This window comes from Muntiacus reevesi, chromosome 12 (genome assembly GCF_963930625.1).
Source record: "Muntiacus reevesi chromosome 12, mMunRee1.1, whole genome shotgun sequence".
Taxonomy (NCBI): Eukaryota; Metazoa; Chordata; class Mammalia; order Artiodactyla; family Cervidae; genus Muntiacus; species Muntiacus reevesi.
In genome coordinates, this window is record NC_089260.1 from 16,811,986 (window position 1) to 16,829,840 (window position 17,855).

Below are 17,855 nucleotides of genomic sequence, written 5' to 3' on the forward strand. Positions count from 1 at the left end.
CACAGAGGGGTCAGGCTGCCTTGGTCTGCGGACTGCAGCTGTCGGAGAACGAGCCCTGGAGGTGGTCAGTGAAGGGCATTGATGAACCACAAAGGGGACTTGAACAAAGCTGAAGAAGATGAGAACTCGTGTTTTACAGTCCTGCCTTACCTCCCCGCCTGGTCCCACTGCACTTTGCAGAAAACTGTTGGAAAGATCTGTGTGTTGAGTGGGCAGCTTTTCCCTGGTGCTTCTTCTTCGTGGTCGCTAGGGACCCGCCTGTTGGGAAGAAAAGAGTAGATACTGGTTATTGGATCTAGAGTGGGACCCGATGGAACCGTGGGCATTCGGGGCACAGTCTCCATCCTGTAGAATCAGGGGTGTCCCTGGGAGCCCTCCAAGCCTTCTCTCCTGCCTCACAGCCGCCTGGTTGCACATCACTTGTGGCCTCCACATGGGCTCCTGAGGCTCTTCTTCCCCACTTTTGTCCGGCTAAGTCCCTCCTGCCCTTTAGGAGAGGACGTCCCCTGACCCACCCATCTCCCCCAGCACCCGTGCCCCTCAGGCCCCTCTCCCTCCAAACTGTGCCTTCTTTCCATATTGTCTCTTTTCATGAAGTTCTTTTAGACTCATTCCACTGAGAGTTCTGGGCAGTCAGGGTTGTGTTTTATGCAGCTGTGCTGTTGGCGGTACCTTGTACAGTAGGCATCCTCAGTAAAACTGTGTGGAATGAACGCATTCTCCAGCAGACCCTGTGCTGTGGGTTTCTGCTGTTAATTCACCCATCCTCTGCCTGGGAGTCTCCGAGGTGGTTGGGAGAGTAGGATCTTCTCCCAGGGTTAGAGGTTCTCGTGAAAAAAAGTGGGAAGACACCTGAAGTCTTCCCACTTCTGCGAGAGACAAGGAGCCTGTGAAGAGGTGTTTTAGGAACTCTGGTTCATAGTGATAGACTGAATGGGTCTGAAGGGAGAAATTTATGTCTGAGAGACTGTGATCATTCATATTTCTGAACCTTCTACATTCTTTACACTTTTTTAAAAAATTGAAGTAAAATTCACATAACAACTGAATTTACTGTTTTTAGGTGTACAGTTTAGTGGCCTTTAGTACACCCACAGTATTGGACAGCCGCCACCTCTAATAGTTCCAAAATACTTCATCCTCCCCCAGAGGGAAACCCCCATTAAGCCCCTGATTTGCTTTCTATCTCTGTGGATTTACTTATTCTGGAGAGTTCATATAAACAGAAACATACAGTGTGTGTAGCTTTTGTGCCTGACTCACATAACTTACGTTTTCAAGATTGGTCCATGATGTGGCATGCGTGATAATGTCATTTCTTTTTATGACTGAGTAATATTCCGGTGTGTGGATATGTCACATTGTGTTCACCCGTTAATCTGTTGAAGGACGTTTCAGCTGTTTCCACCATTTGGCTATTGTGAAAGTGCTGCTGTGAACATCATGTGCAAGGTTTTGTTCGCATACCTGTTTTCAGTTCCTTTTGGTGTATTCCTAGGCATGGAATTGCTGGATCATATGGTACTTCTGTTTAGTTTTTTGAGAATTGTATTGTAATTTTTAGATGTACTCAAGAAGGTGCTTTTACACAGATTGACTTTTAAGACTCATTCATTTTTTTAATGGAATGGTTATTGCTTATGTATCATTTTATGAGAAGGTGAGGAGGCTTTGTCTGGTTTTGGCATATATATTTTCTGTAAAATATTCATTAAAAAATTTCACTATTCCTTTTCATGAACCCTATATTTATGCTTGCTTTTCCATCTAAGCAACTTTTTTTGGGGGGGGCGGAAATTTAAACATCTGTGCTTATTTTGTTTGTTTCTTCCATTAACCATATTCCTCTTTTCCTCTCCAGGAATCTCATATGTTACATTTCCCTGCATATACTTATTTACTCCCTGGCAACACATCATCTCTTTTAAGCTGCTTCTTCCTTCCTTTCTGCTGGTAATACAAGTTTTGCTTGAAAATTCTTTTTTCTAAAGCGTCTTTTTCTTCTGCTATGGTGGGTGGTTATACATTATTTTTCAAAAAAAAATTTTTTTGCACTAAAATAGGAGACGTTGCTATCATAACCAAAGATCACTGTTGAAATTTAAGTTTATGAAACTGTAGAGAAATGTATGTATTACATTTGGCTCTATATAAATATATTTTCACATAAAAAGTATTACTGAGTTAACTAATTTGAATGCATTCTACTAATTACCAATGACTTTCTCAGTCTTGGGGAGCACCTTTTTTTTTTTTTTTTGAGCACCTTTTTTTAAAACCAGATTTATCCCAGACATAATTAATTTTGTTTTAAAATCTAAGTATGATACTTTGTGTGTTTAAAATGATGGGAAAGTGATAATCAGGGGTGGTAATCTGAGTATTATTTATAGCCATTAGCAAATGTCATTATTACAAGGGTCCTTGTAATAATGAGTATTACAAGGTATCGAATTCTTTCATCTGTATGCATATGACAACACAATGAGTGAATCGTTTTAGAGATGAAAAAATGCAAAGTAAGAGTATCTTAACCATATGTTAATGTCTCAAGAAGAAGCACTGTTCCGTTTGACAGCCACTCCACATCAGTTTTGGGCTTCCCAAGTGGCTGAGTGGTAAAGAATCCAGCCAGTGAAGGAGACACAGGTTCCATTCCTGGACTGAGAAGATCCCCTGGAGAAGGGATGGCGGCCCACTCTTGCCTGGGCAATCCCATGGACAGAGGAGCCTGGTGGGCTACAGTCCATGGGGTTGCAAAGAGTCAGACACGACTGAGCGACTGAGCACACGCAGGTCTGCACCCTCACCGGCTTTAGCAGCCAGTCCTGTAGACCTGTCTGTCGTATCCAGTTTGGGCATGGAAATTCTAAAGTCCTTCTGTTAAGTCTCAAGAGTAATAATCACTTTAGCAATTATATGAAATATTATATGGGGCACATTTCTTCTAGGCTTCCTAAATTTTAGTTTTATACTTTACTTTTTTAAAAAATTAAAATTTTATTGCATGTACATTTAAAAATTTCTTAAACCAATTAGAAGTGTCTTTATTTTTTCTTTTGATACAAAAAAAGATCTAAAGTTACATAGTTTGGAATCACTTTTAAAAGTCCTTTCAAAGACAGTTTATGTGGACAGCAAATAGATCAACTCCGACTCTCTGTGACCCCGTGAGCTGCGTAGCATTTGTAAGTTTTACCTTGATGTGACCTTCAGTAATATAAAAAAGCAAACTGCATGTTTAACAGAGAAAATTGGTTTTCTTTTTAGGATAACAAAGATTTTGATCGCTCTGGATGGCCCAAACTGGCGGGAGAAGCTGCCACCCATTCCTGCTGTGCCCACCTCTGCTCAAGTGCGGGCTTGGCGACCTGCAGCAGAGACGCCCCCAGGCCAAGTGGGAGATTCCTGCCGCCATCCCCAGCCGGGCACGCCAGGTAGGGGAAGCCTGCACTTGTTTCTTCTGAAGGTTTTTGTGAGCTGTGCGTATGATTTTCACAGTAAAGCAGGAGGATAAGTGCATGATATCAGGCATCAGACCTGGGTTTAAGTTCAAGACCCTGCTCTCCCTCTGTCTAACTGCAGAGTCTTAAGGAGTTGCTGCCCACCTCCAGTGTCTTCATGTATATGAAAGTGGGGAGATGTGAGTAACTGTCTCACGGAGTTATGCTCAGGAATAAGGGGAGATATGCATATAGCATACTCAGCACAGCATGCTGCCTGTGGAAGTGCACAGTAACCGCTTCATAGAGCTGGACCATAAAGAAAGCTGAGCGCCAAAGAATTGCTGCTTTTGAACTGTGGTGTTGGAGAAGACTCTTGAGAGTCCCTTGGACTGCAAGGAGATCCAACCAGTCCATCCTAAAGGAGATCAGTCTTGGGTATTCATTGGAAGGGCTGATGCTGGAGCTGAAACTCCAATACTTTGGCCACCTGATGCAAAGAAGTGACTCATTTGAAAAGACCCTGATGCTGGGAAATACTGAAGGCGGGAGGAGAAGGGGACAACAGAGAATGAGATGGTTGGATGGTGTCACCAACTCAATGGACATGGGTTTGAGTCAGCTCTGGGAGTTGGTGATGGACAGGGAGGTCTGGTGTTCTGCAGTCCATGGGGTCACAAAGAGTCGGACACGACTGAGCGACTGAACTGAACTGAACTGACTGAACCTCTTCATAAAGGTTGTTGTTTAATCGCTCAGTCGTGTCTGACTCTTTGCAGCCCCATGGACAATAGCTCAGGCTCCTCTGTCCGTGGGATTTCCCAGGCAAGAATACTGGAGTGGGTTGCCACTTCTTCCTCCAGGGGATCTTCCCGATCTGAACGTTGAACCTGAGTCTCCTGCATTGCAGGCGAATTCTTTACCACTGAGCCACCAGGGAAGCTCCTAACGAAGGTTGAGTCAGCATTGTTATTAATAATAAGAAAAAGAATTAAGTAGCCATGTAGTTCTCATCATACCATGAATGTGGTGGCAAGGCTAGTGTATTGAAATTGATGTTTTTGAAAGAATAAAGCCTTATAACATGTATCTTAGCAGTACCTCCTCCTCCCTTATATCGTAGTTGTTCAGGTCCACAACTGCATCCCCACAGTGCCTACCTCAGCACTGTGTGATGTATGTAGTCAGTGTGACTTCACGCTTGCCTTCTGCCTGAAAGCCAGCTGAGGCTCCATTTCTACTGCCTGCTTAGGGACCCGTGTGTGTCTTTGTTGGGCTTCGTCTTGCAAAGCCCCTGAGGTTCTTAAACTGGCATGTCCCAAGTGTTAGACCCTCACCCTTTTCCTTGCCTAGAGAGAAGAGATAGGGAACTTCTGCCAAGGCTTTTAAATGGGCAGCAGTCCTGGGGAAAGCGTGGAGATCTCTAGTTTCTAGAGTCTGTAATCAGTGGGGACTATAACAAAGTATTTGGTCAGTAAAGGTTAGCTCTTCATTATTAATAATGTGCAGAAACTAACCATGCTGTAGATATGTGCTAGCAAGTCATGAGCACAAGAATAATCAGTTCTTTCTGTTCATATTTATTAGTGAGACTGGATTCCACATTCCTAAAAACTGTGTGGGAAGAAAAGCTTGCAGAAAATTTTTCAGCAAATTAGAGGGAAAAATCCTCTGTAATAATCTGTTTTAGAGCTTATATAGATGGCAAGATTTATGGCGAGTGTCATTTGGCTGTATAGTGTGAGATCTTTTGAAACATGAAACATTAGGCAGAAATATTCTGTGATTTTGAATAAGGGATGAAAAATTAATATTCCTACCATTTGTGCAGAGGAACAAATAAGGTTATCATTTATATTCCAAGTTTATACTATAAATTCAGTGCATCTATCAGGATCTTTAGGTGACAGAATTTAAAGATATATTTTAAAATTTAAAATGGATTTTCATTTCATATCTAGATACTCTCTAAAGTTAATACATAGATTTAAAACTTTAAATTTTAATAATTTATGTATGTTAGACAACCTTGGTTGCAAGTCACAGAAAATCTGTTGACTGATAACTGTAAGGAAATAGTTTTGGCTCAAAGTAACTGAAAGGGCCCGGGCAGGCTCCAAAATCAGGCATGATTTGTCAGGGCTCAGGGTATGGCCAGAAATACAGAACTGTAGCAGTTTTAGACTTAATGACCACACAGATCAGTGTCCAGAGAGAGAGAGAGAGATACCACTGCTTTTGGTGGTGTTAAGAATGAGGAAATATGTTGCCCTAAAGACCTAGCTTTTTTAGCCTGTTGTTCTGTAGGCTAATCTGTCTTGGTATTTATTGTAATGAGTCATGTGCTCATTCCTGAGCCACTCCCCATGCTGAAGAAATGCCCTGATTGGCTTAGACCCAAGTTCTGATTGGTGGGGTCAGCTTCCCCTGACACGTGGGCTGAGTAGGAGAGGAGTGATAGCTGCGTGAATATCGGGATATCCTTAGGAAGAAGGAAATGGATCCCAAGTGGAGTGTCAGCCATGCTCACAGCAAGATAATAGGCAACAGTAATAGTTGGGACTCTCTGATTGCAGGTAACTAAACCCAGCCATGAATGTCTTAAGCAGAAAAGGTTGTTTATTGGCTCCCCACTTGTGGAAAAGTCCACAGGTAGGCTAGCTGCTCGGGCAGCTGGATTCAGGGCTCAGAGGTTATTCTTGAGCTCTCTGTCTTGGCGTCTCTCTTGCCCTGTTGACCGCATTTTCAGACAGATTCTCCCCTTGTGTTGCACGATGACAAAATAGCCCCTCCTTTTATCCTCATGTTCCACAGGGAAAAGCAAGAATTACCTCAGCAGAAGCCGCCACAAAAATCTTATTGTCCTCATTGGCTCTCATAGGTCCTTCCCTGACCAATTAGCTGACTCTGGCCAAGGGAGTATAATGTTCTGGTTAGTAAAGCACAGATTACCCCAAAAGGTAGGGCTGGGGTGGGGTTTGCTTTACTGAGAGCACAGGAGCAGAGAGGGGAGGAGGTGTGATTTTTCCAAGGAAACTTGGACTGTTGGAAGAGGTCTAATTCAGGCTTTAATGGGTTTGTTTGTTCATTTTTCATGACGTAGTTACTATCTCCAGCAGAGAGAAGGCATACCAATATGGATAACATAATATAATTGCTTGTATTTTATTTTCTATTTGAAAAAACAGTGTTGTCATTGTGTAATCAAATTTTTACTTGTAGCCAATTTATCTTTTTAATTCGTATACAAAATTTTGTTCCATTTAGACTAGATCTGTATGGTTTGTGGTCACTTAGTTTACAGTATACTTAAAGTATTGTAGAGGTGCTTATATGAATAATACCACTTTTTTTGTGTGTCCCATAGATGAAAAAATGTTTAAAACCCTTAAAGAAGAAGGAAATCAATGTGTAAAAGATAAAAACTATAAAGATGCACTTAGTAAATACAGTGAATGCTTAAAGATTAACAACAAGGAATGTGCCATTTATACAAACAGGCAAGTTCTCTGTCACTTTCTCCATGTCTTATGTTAATATTTTTGATGAAAAAATTATAGACTGATTAATTGCCAGAGTTTTACCCCATGACTCTGAGAATTTGGTATTTACAGTAAATTGTTTTAAGTGAGTGTTTTTTTTTTCTTTTAAAAGAGGTGAGGCCATAGGAGAGATTGAAAGCCTGAGGTGTTTTGGTGTCTTGTTGCTGGCAGGGCTGACACAGGCTGTGTTCCTGCTAAGCCATGGCTGCCTTGGCTGGTGCTGCCCTGCCCCTCCCTGGTGTGAGCCCTCCCTGCCCCTCCCTCCCTGGTGTGAGCCCTCCCTGCCCCTCCCTCCCTCCCTGGTGTGAGCCCTCCCTGCCCTTCCCTCCCTGGTGTGAGCCCTTCCTGCCCCTCCCTCCCTGGTGTGAGCCCACCCTCCCCTCCCTCCCTGGTGTGCGGCCTCCCTCCCCTCCCTCCCTGGTGTGAGGCCTCCCTCCCCTCCCTCCCTATGTGAGCCCTTCCTGCCTCTCCCTGATGTGAGCCTTCCCTGCCCCTCCCTCCCTGGTGTGAGCCCTCTCTCCTCTCCTTCCCTGGTGTGAGCCCTCCCTCCCCTCCCTCCCTGGTGTGAGCCCACCCTGCCCTCCCTCCCTGGTGTGAGCCCTCCCTGCCCCTCCTTCCCTGGTGTGAGCCCTCCCTTCCCTCATTCCCTGGTGTGAGGCCTCCCTCCCCTCCCTCCCTGGTGTGAGCCCACCCTGCCCTCCCTCCCTGGTGTGAGCCTTCCCTGCCCCTCCCTCCCTGGTGTGAGCCCTCTCTCCTCTCCTTCCCTGGTGTGAGGCCTCCCTCCCCTCCCTCCCTGGTGTGAGCCCACCCTGCCCTCCCTCCCTGGTGTGAGCCCTCCCTGCCCCTCCCTCCCTGGTGTGAGCCCTCCCTCCCCTCATTCCCTGGTGTGAGGCCTCCCTCCCCTCCCTCCCTGGTGTGAGCCCTTCCTGCCCTCCCTCCCTGGTGTGAGCCCACCCTCCCCTCCCTCCCTGGTGTGAGGCCTCCCTGCCCCTCCCTCCCTCCCTGGTGTGAACCCTCCCTCCCCTCCCTCCCTGGTGTGAGGCCTCCCTGCCCCTCCCTCCCTCCCTGGTGTGAACCCTTCCTCCCTTCCCTCCCTCCCCTCCCTCCCTGGTGTGAGCCCTCCCTGCCCCTCCCTCCCTGGTGTGAACCCTCCCTGCCCCTCCCTCCCTGATGTGAGCCCTTCCTGCCCTCCCTCCCTGGTGTGAGCCCTTCCTGCCCTCCCTCCCTGGTGTGAGCCCATCCTCCCCTCCCTCCCTGGTGTGAGCCCATCCTCCCCTCCCTCCCTGGTGTGAACCCTCCCTGCCCCTCCCTCCCTGGTGTGAACCCTCCCTCCCCTCCCTCCCTCCCCTCCCTCCCTGGTGTGAGGCCTCCCTGCCCCTCCCTGTGTGAGGTGGCTGGTGTGAGGCCTTAGCCTCGCCCTCCAGAGTGGGACCAGGAATCAGCTGTCTTTCACACTAGTGTCTCCAGTGCCCCGTTCCTCTTGAAGTCCTGAGGACAGGGTCCACGTCTTCTGGAGTGCAGTTGGGATGAGCCGACACTTCCAGAACACTGCTCACGTTATTTTTGTTGAAAAAGGTAGTTACCTGGAATACGGTGTTTGGGGAATTTTTTAGGGAGTAGAGAGTCTTCAGTGACAAGGACAATTAAGGTATGATTCCTAAACAATAGTGACTTGGCATGGGTTTCTGTAGCTATTTCAGAAAATATTTTAAACTTAAGTTCTCACTTTTATTTTTCCACATGTTTTCCTCTTTTTGGTGACCTTCTTTTGTGAAAAGTTCTGTCACTAAACCAGCAGGTATTTTTCTGCCCTTCTCCTGTTTGGCCTCTGTGGTCTTGGGCGTCAGGGGCCTCTTAATTTTCCCCAGAGACTGCAGACAGCTCACGTGCCTGGCTCTCCCCTGCTCCCTCTCTAAGGCTTTTCTTTTTTTTTCTTTTAGCCTTTTTTTCCCTGCTGTTCTTGGGCTTCTAAAGGTGTAGATCCCTTTTTTGCTCTAATATCCTCTGGCCCATTTCATCCTCTCCCCAGCTCCATTTACCACCTTCCAGTTCTGAGCCCCACATCTCTGTGGACATGAGTTTGAGCAAGCTCCGGGAGTGGGTGATGGACAGGGAAGCCTGGCGTGCTGCAGCCCATGGGGTCGCAAAGAGTCGGGCACGACTGAGCGACTGAACTGAGCTGATCTCTGTCTCTGAGCCCTGGACCTGAGTGCCGCCTTGCCTCTGTGCTCATGATGGGTTCTCACCCCTGACCCACGCCTCCCTCGTCAGTCCACACAGCGCAGGTGTCCTGACTTCTAAACTCTTCTAGGACTTCTCAACTCCTTTCCGTCCACGTCCGTCTCAGTCCCGCTCTGGCGTCACCAGCTTTCCCTCGCCGTCTGCCCCGCCCTCCCAGGTGTCCCCTGCACAGCCTGTCCCCTCCGATTCTCCACTTGGCAGCTAGAGTGACCTTCCCCAAACACAGTAAATGGGTCCGCCTCTGTTTAAAAGCCCATCGTGCGTACTAAGTCGCTTCATTTGTGTCCGACTCTTTGCGACCACGTGGACTGTAGCCCGCCAGGCTCCTCTGTCCATGGGATTCTCCAGGCAGGAATCCTGGAGTGGGTTGCCATGCCCTTCTCCAGGGGATCTTCCAAACCCAGGGATCGAACCTGTGTCTCTCACATCTCATGCATTGGCAGGTGGGTTCTTTACCACTAGCCCCACCTGGGAAAACCTTAAAAACCCATTACCAGACTTCAGTAAGTGCTGGATGAAGCTCAGCCTCCTGCCAGGCCCTTCCTGTCTGGCCTCCCGCTCCCTGGGCCTCCCCCCACACTCCCACCGTAGCGCCAAGAGCACCACCTTCTCTGTCGCTGTAGAATTCTGCACGTGCCGTGTGCCCTCTCTCCATCTTAAGTCTCAGCCCAGCGCCTTCACATTGCATAATACTCACTTCGTACGTACTCTGGGCTTCAACTTAAATGTCCCTTCTTCTGGGAAGTCTTGCCTGACTACTCTTCCCCTAGCTTCAGCTTCACCAAGTCTGAAGAGACTCTCAGCTCTGTGCTCCCAGAGCATCCTTTACAGATTTCATTGCATTTGCTTCTTTTAATAGACTGTCTCTTCCCCTAGACTGCAGCCTCCTTGAGGGCCTGGACTGTGTTGATTGCAGTGGTATACTCAGGGTCCCTAATTGCAAGTGTTACCAGAAAATGCCTTCACTGGAGAAAAAAATGTTAGGTTTCGATTGCAGTACCTGTGGTATAGAAACAGGCTTATTTAGTTATTTTCTGATTTCTATTAGTTGCCCAAATTTATGGGTATGTTGTTTTTACCTTTCATAATGCTGAGTTCCATTCCATTACACCAGAGCCCTCTGTTACTTGAAGCTGGGCCAGTTTGAAGAGGCAAAGCAGGACTGTGACCAGGCCCTTCAGATGGATCACGGGAGTGTGAAAGCTTACTATAGACGAGCCCTTGCTCACAAAGGGCTCAAGGTGAGGAAATCTTTGTTTTCATATGTCAGCGTCAGCTCTGAACAAATCATGTGCTTTCAATGAACATAACTTGTGGGCTTGAGGAATGGACGTGGCAGTATCCTGGAGTTTAAGCCTGGTAATCCTGAAATCTAAGAAGATGCCACAGATTTCTCAGATTCCTTCTAGCTCAAGAATGATGATTTATTTCCTGATTTTCTAAGGAGTGTCGTTAGTTAGAATAGGTCCACTTTAAGGGACAGGAAGGTTTGCTGAATTACTGAAGGCCACTGGCAGTGCCGCTGGATTCCTCGGGCAGAGGGTTGGGGTTGTCTGTGGCGGGGCGGGGAGGAAAGAACAGAACAGGAGAGGTGTTCACCCATAGACACTGGTAGAGACACAGCAGAGGCTGGGAAGTTCATGGTGGTTTGAGCCTTAAACTGGCAAGTGGTCCCTATGAGACCATAGGACAGCACATTTCTCTAAGAAAACCATGCCGTTACTTTCAGAGAAAGTTTGTATGAGTACACTTTTCTTGATGCTGCTGCTTCTGTGTGGAACACTCAAGTGAACATTCTCATTTGTAGAAAATAACAGCACAAGGAAAACTCAGAACATTCTGGGAAATGGCATTCCCTGCAATGGTATTTTTAAAGAATCTGATTAAAGTTTAATACAGTGAAGTTCACACATTGTAAGTGTACAGGTCATTGACTTGTTTTTCTTTAAGTTTTTTTTAATTGAGATATTATTGACATTTTATGTTAGAATCAGGTGTGCAGCATAGTGATTTGATATTTGTATGTATCATGAAATGATCAGATGATCACAGTATGTTCAGTTCACCGTACTGCTGCTTCTGAGTCGCTTCAGTCGTGTCCGACTCTGTGTGACCCCAGAGACGGCAGCCCACCAGGCTTCCCTGCCCCTGGGATTCTCCAGGCAAGAACACTGGAGTGGGTTGCAATTTCCTTCTCCGACTTCACCATACAGTTAACACATTTTTTTTCTTGTGATGAGAACTTTCAAGATTTATTCTCTTGGAGGCTCTCAAATATGCAATATGCTATTATTACTTCTTGTCATCATGCTGTACATTACATCTCCATGGCTTATTTCATAACTGAAATTTTGTACCTTCTGAGCATCTTCGACCATTTTGCCCATCCTTTACTCCCCAACCCTCACCTTTCCTCTGGCAACCACTAGTTTTGTCCTCTGTTTCTGTGAGTCCAGGTTGTTTTTCATTGTTGGGTTTTCTTTTCTTTTTTTTGGATTCCACATATAAGAGATCATATGGTAATTGTCTTTCTCTGTATGACCAATTTTACTTAGCATGATGCCTTCAAAGTCCATCATGTTGTCACAAATGGCAAAACTTCCCTTTTTAATGGCTGAATAATATTCCATTGTGTAGATATACCACATTTTCTTTATCCGTTCATTCATCGATGGACACTTAGGCTGCTGTTGTGAATAATGCTGCAGTGAGAATGGGAGTGTCTTTTTCAAGTTAGAGTTTCTGCTTCCTTTGGATAAATACTGGGGCTGCGTCCCACGTTCTGTCTCAGGTCTGTGATGTATGCAGTGCAGTGTGATGAGGGAGGGCGTACAGCTGGAGGGAGAGGTTTGAGGGTAGAGTGTTGACCTTACTGAGTTTGAGAGAGTTCTTATAACTCCATGAAACCTAGGTTTTGTTGCGAGAGGGTGGTCACGTTTTTTGTGTCCTGTATCAGATGAGGATGTGTGCTTGTGAGCTCTGAGCACTCAGGCTTTTCTAGAGCCTAGATCCCCTCAGGTTGCAGTGGAGTGACAACTGTACTGAGGCAAGATGACCCGTCACCACCCTTCAGGCGTGCTGCCGCCCTCCCTCCCCTCCCCGGCCCTTCCTTTTGTTATAAAGGATACAGATGAACAGCCAAGTGAAGAGATGCAGAGGGCACGGTCCAGAAGTGTCCCAAGTGTAGGAGCTTCTGTCCTGATGAAAGTGGGTCGTGTCGCCCTCTGGCATGTGGCTGCCCCGTTCGCCAGCCCAGCAGCTCCACAGCGGCCCTGTATCCCCAGTGTGTTCACTCTGTTCCCAGTGCCCAGGCCACCTGACCTCCCCCACTCCCGCTCCTCCTTTTATGTTAATAACCTACTCATTTGTAAACCTCACGTAAAGATTTCCTAGTGGGTGTGTGGCACCATGAATTAAAAGAGGTTTCTTGAAAGTTTACTCAACTGTTTTTGAACTTAATAGACTGGGTCCATGAGGCAGTCATAATCTTCATGACTCATGAGTTTCTATATCGATATGTCCAAACTCTTAGAGCAGGTTTATCCCATACTGGCTGCCTCACTCTTTGAAAGACTGGAATTTTATACTTCCTTGGAATGAATTCTGGAAATTGCATAATGATGCAGAAAGAGAATCCCAACTTTTAGTAATCCTACCCTGGTGTAGAGTATGAGGATGGCAGCTTGTTTTTCTGGTTTGATCTCTCATAGCTTTATCTATATCCCCTGTGGTTTGAGTTATGTGCCAAGTGAATTTAATTTGAGGATCTTCAAAGGCTACTTATAAGATGCATCAGAACTCACACCTGGACTGGCTTCCTCTATATGACTGTTAAGGAGGTGGCCCATGGGCTCACAGGGAGCAGGGCCCAGCCTGTGTTTCTCAGCTAAACTCTGCTTTCTCAGATACTTTATTTGTTTTCTAGCTGGCTTTAATTTCTTTCTTTCTTTCTTTTTTTTTTCTTGTGTGCTAGGTTTGAAAACTACAGAGCTTTCCTTTTTTGTCCTATGTAGTTTATTTCTGGCTGCACTGGGTCCTCACTGCTGTGTGCTGGCTCTCTCTAGTTGCAGAGAGCCGGATCCCCTCTCTAGTTGTGCGTGGCCTGCTCACTCCTGTGGCTTCCCTGTTGCAGAGCACAGGCTCTAGGGCACGCGGGCTCTGTAGTTGTGCACGGGCTCAGATGCCTCATGGCATGTGGGATCTTCCCGGACCAGGGATCAAACCCATGTCCCTTGCATTGGCAGGCAGATTCTTAACCACTGGGCCACCAGGAAGTCCAGGGCTTTTCTTACTGTTCAGCTGTTCTTCATAAGAGAAGATAACTGAACATCTTGGTTTTAGTTACAGTTTGTTTACTCTCTCGAGTGCCACGCGTGTGCTGGACTGTGGGAGCATGGGGGTGGTAAGACGTGTAGCCTGCCCTTGGGAATTGACAGCCGACCCCTGTGGGGACGCCAGCAGGCCCAAAGTATCAAAAACAGTAACATCATCTAAAACAATTGTTGTTATTGTAGTTTAAGCACATTTATGAATAGTAAATGTTGTCACAAACATATGTGATTTATCTTTTTTTTCTTTTTTAAGGCCTAATAAGGTCCTTAGCGTCTCTTCCTGTCCTCCTTTTTTGCTGGAGCCGCTTTCCTCTGTGTGTGAACTCTGCCCTCCACTCCAAGGGCTGGCTTCCCTTCCAGTCTGCTCTGACAAGCTGTATCAAAGGAGACTCCTGCCGCTTGTTAGCGTCCATCTCAACCCTTGCTTTTCTTACTTGCACGAATGACAGTGCACGCATGCTTATTTTATTTATTCATCCATTCACTCATCTTCTTATCATTTCCCCTCATAAGACGCGAGCTTCCAGGCCCCGCTGTCTGCTCCCCCACCGGGTCCCAGCCCGCAGCACACGGCGCTCTGGTGACCCGTCTGCTCTGACGCTGTGTTGACCAGGCAGCTGGGCCCCTTCTCCACACCCCGGACCCCATGGCCCTTCCTGCTCTCAGGCCCTCTCTTCACACTGCCTGCCTCTGTTTATCATTTATCAAAGTGTACTTCTTGCTTTCTTAGATTTTCTTCTATCCAAACAGATTGGTTCTTTAGGCACGAACTTTCCTTGAACGGATGGAAAAAGAGTCACGTCCACGCCTCGGTGGTGACCCTCCACCTCCAGGGCTCCATTTTCAGGCCTCTCCCTTGAGCTCCACAACCGTCCTCACTCCTGCCTTCTGCTTATTGCTGCCTTGATCATCTCAAAGATGATCTTTCTGTGTCACGGTTTCCTTGTCTTTAAATGGGGACAGTAAAAGTTAGTATTTATAGGGCGATGCTGGGAGGGATTGGGGGCAGGAGGAGAAGGGGATGACAGAGGATGAGATGGTTGGATGGCATCACCAACTCAATGGACATGAGTTTGAGTGAACTCCGGGAGTTGGTGATGGGTGCAGGCCTGGCGTACTGTGATTCATGGGGTTTCGAAGAGTTGGACACGACTGAGCAACTGAACTGAACTGAACTGTGGGAATAAAATGTGGAGAAGGAAGACTTAGCTATTAGTCCTCCCTCCACTTGCCCTGCTGCTCCACCCCCGTGTCTTTCCCTACAGTTCCTCCGTGTCTTTGTGTAGGGGATTCCCGCCCTGCCGGAACACCCAGAATGGAAACAGTGTCACTTGTTTTCTTGAAGCAGGTTCTGACTGTGCTCTGGTGACGCACTGCTCTGTGCAGATTGGCTGTCAATAGGATTGATGTACTATATAGTTCGTAAATAATTCACCTTTTTAAAATAATAAGTTAGAGTGGGTTTAAGGCTGTCCCTTTAAGCACATCACTCTTGCTCTGGTATATTGCTGGGTGGAGTGGGAAGGGCTTACAGCTAGTCCCCCAGGAATGTCACATAACCACCAGCTCATTTTACCTGTGCTTCCTGTCCAGTGCGTGCTATTATTACATGTCATGAATACTTGAGAGGTTACACATCGTTGGAACTCTTCACCTCCTCACAGAATTAATTTTGGCTTAATTCTTAACATGAGACTGGTCTATAGTTCTAGAATATGGCCTCTCACCAGCCGGCTGATTTTGTGGTGTCCTTCTCTGCCACCAGATTCTGCGCAGTGTTTGGTTAAGCACAACACTTTTCATTCCTTTCCACCTCTCCAAGGTATTGCCTGACTCTTTGTGGAAGGACAAATGTTGACTCTAGCCTGTCTGAACAGTTTACGACTCCAAGGGTGTTATGGAATAGGATATTATGGTATCAACTAAGATATGTCCAGCTCTTTGTAGGTGTAAGCCACTCACATTTTGTTTTATTAATTCATTTATTACTTGGCACAACTCTGAAAACTAGAATGAAGAATCTTTTGTTGTTCCTATTTTAAAGATGAGAAAACTGAAGATCGGAAACGTGATGTGGGATCTAGCTCAAGTTTTTGCTGCTAGTAGGTGCTGGTATGAGGCTGTCGCTTCTTTCATTTATTCATTAGCAGACGGTGCCTGCGTGTCAGGGACAGTGAAAGCTGTGGTGATACAGAATTTAACTTCTGACTCCAGATTCTGTGCTCACTCTTCTGTGTTAGGTGTGTGCGCGTGGTCAGTTGTGTCCGACTCTTTACGACCCTGTGGACTGTAGCCCACCAGGCTCCTCTGTCCATGGGATTCTCCAGGCAAGGAGACTGGAGTGGGTTACCTTGCCTTCCTCCAGGGAATCTTGCTGACCCAGGGATCAAACTTGAGTCTCCTGAATTGGCAGGTGGATCCTTTATCACTGAGCCACCTGGGAAGCCCCTTTTGTTATGGATTAGAGTGTTTTAGCCCAAGACTTAGCTCATAGGCCTGACTTTATCACTGTAGTACCAAGGGGAACCTGCTTCACATGCTGTGTGTACTTACCTCACCAGTCTCCCATTCAGGCTCATCTGTGCCCTTTCTCCTTTTCTTTATGAGAATTATTTTCTCTGCCCTCCTGCTTTCAGAATTATCAGAAAAGTTTAAACGATCTCAATAAAGTTCTCCTACTAGACCCAAGTATTGTTGAGGCAAAAATGGAACTGGAAGAGGTGACCAGAATCCTTAATATTAAGGACAATACAGCATCATTCAACAAAGAAAAGGAGAGAAGGAAAATAGAGATTCAAGAGGTACGTGTATTTGATTATCTCTGAAAGTACTCTGCAGATCCTATGCTCGTATGGGATTGTGAGGTCATATTCCTATGAATCTTTAAAATTCTGTGTTTTTATCCTGATAATCAGTGAAGACATTTGAACAGATTATAATGACAAGATTTTTCTTTTGTTGTGATAATTGGCCATTGCATTTCCCACCTTGGATCCAAGAACCTGGTGGGTGTCTGCAGTCTTTCTTTCTGTGCTCCCCTCCCTCCACGCCACCTGGCCTGTGGTTTTATTGCTTCCATTCCTGGTTGCCCTGTGAGCCTGTTACCACTGAGCTTTGCTTCCTGGTTGACCTGAAGAACCCTAGAGGACTGATTCAGATTCAGCGTCCTGCACACCACACCCCAGAGAGGTTCCTGATCAGTTCAGACCTTTCTTAGTATTTGTAAACAAGGCCATCCTCATCAGGGGTCCTGGACCACCCTAGAACCAAACCTGCCTTTGTGATTTCAGATAACCCAGTGTCTTGTGTTGTAGCCTTTAGTGAAGAATGTCAGCTCATGGATCCCTATGTATTCATGAATGCTCGTATCAACCTACCTATCATCTTACATGTCCACTAAGAGTAGGAGGCTAATATGTGAAAGAAGCTAGGGAGTTTTTTCACCACTAAGGAGGGAAGAAGAAAACTGTTTTTAAGAGAACTGAAAAATGTAAGTTCACTTCCCTATCAAATGTAAGAAATAAGTAAATATAAAATCTGTCATGAAGAGGAGGTATAAAGTTGTCATAGGTCTTCTTTTACACAGCAGCTTTTACTTGTGGAAAATTATAAAAATTTCATGGTCATATTCTCAATGTCAAAAGAATTTTTAAACCTTAAAAAAAGAATACTTTTATGAATGGATATTTAGACTTTAAAACTTCTCTTCCTAAAAAATAAGTAGATTTTATGATTTATTACAAGTTATGTATTTTTCACTTAGAACTTAACTAAAATCCAGCCCATCATGTTTTTTCAGTTCCTTCCTGTTTTAATGAAAGTAACTTGGGGGTGTGTGCAGGGCCTGCTGTTTGGGTCACGGTGTAATTTTTCTCCTCCTGCAGGTGAGTGAAGGCCATCGGGAAGAACCTGAGAGGACCTTGAAGGAAGCCCCCACGGACGGCCTTGCTTCTGAGAAGGGGGACACCAGCAACGGACCACAGGAACTCTATGAGAAACTGCTGATCTCCAAGCCTAACAATGCCTACGAATTTGGTCAGGTTATAAATGCCATCAGTACGCGGAAAGATCAAGGAGCTTGCGCACACCTGCTAGCCATCACTGAACCAAAAGATTTGCCAGTGTTGTTGAGTAACAAACTTGAAGGGGACACGTTCCTCCTCCTCCTCCAGTCTCTGAAAAGTCATCTTGTTGATAAAGATCCCTCCTTGGTGTATCAGCATCTTTTATATCTGAGCAAAGCAGAAAGGTTTAAGGTAAGTGGCAAAAATATCTCATTTGTGGAGATAGGTTCTTTT

The 17,855-nt window shown here is 45.9% G+C and overlaps 2 protein-coding genes across 3 annotated transcripts in view; both read left to right on the plus strand.

The window, feature by feature from the left end:
- The window catches only part of POLR2K (RNA polymerase II, I and III subunit K), a 185,648-nt gene that overhangs the window by 66,465 nt on the left and 101,328 nt on the right, over positions 1-17,855 (plus strand). The window lies entirely within an intron of this gene.
- Positions 1-17,855, plus strand: part of SPAG1 (sperm associated antigen 1) — an 82,618-nt gene that overhangs the window by 63,652 nt on the left and 1,111 nt on the right. For both annotated transcript variants that reach the window (XM_065902738.1, XM_065902739.1), the window contains 5 exons: positions 3,271-3,437; positions 6,811-6,943; positions 10,341-10,467; positions 16,194-16,358; positions 17,442-17,813. In XM_065902738.1, the coding sequence (XP_065758810.1) occupies positions 3,271-3,437; positions 6,811-6,943; positions 10,341-10,467; positions 16,194-16,358; positions 17,442-17,813 (964 nt within the window). The remainder of the gene's footprint in view (positions 1-3,270; positions 3,438-6,810; positions 6,944-10,340; positions 10,468-16,193; positions 16,359-17,441; positions 17,814-17,855) is intronic.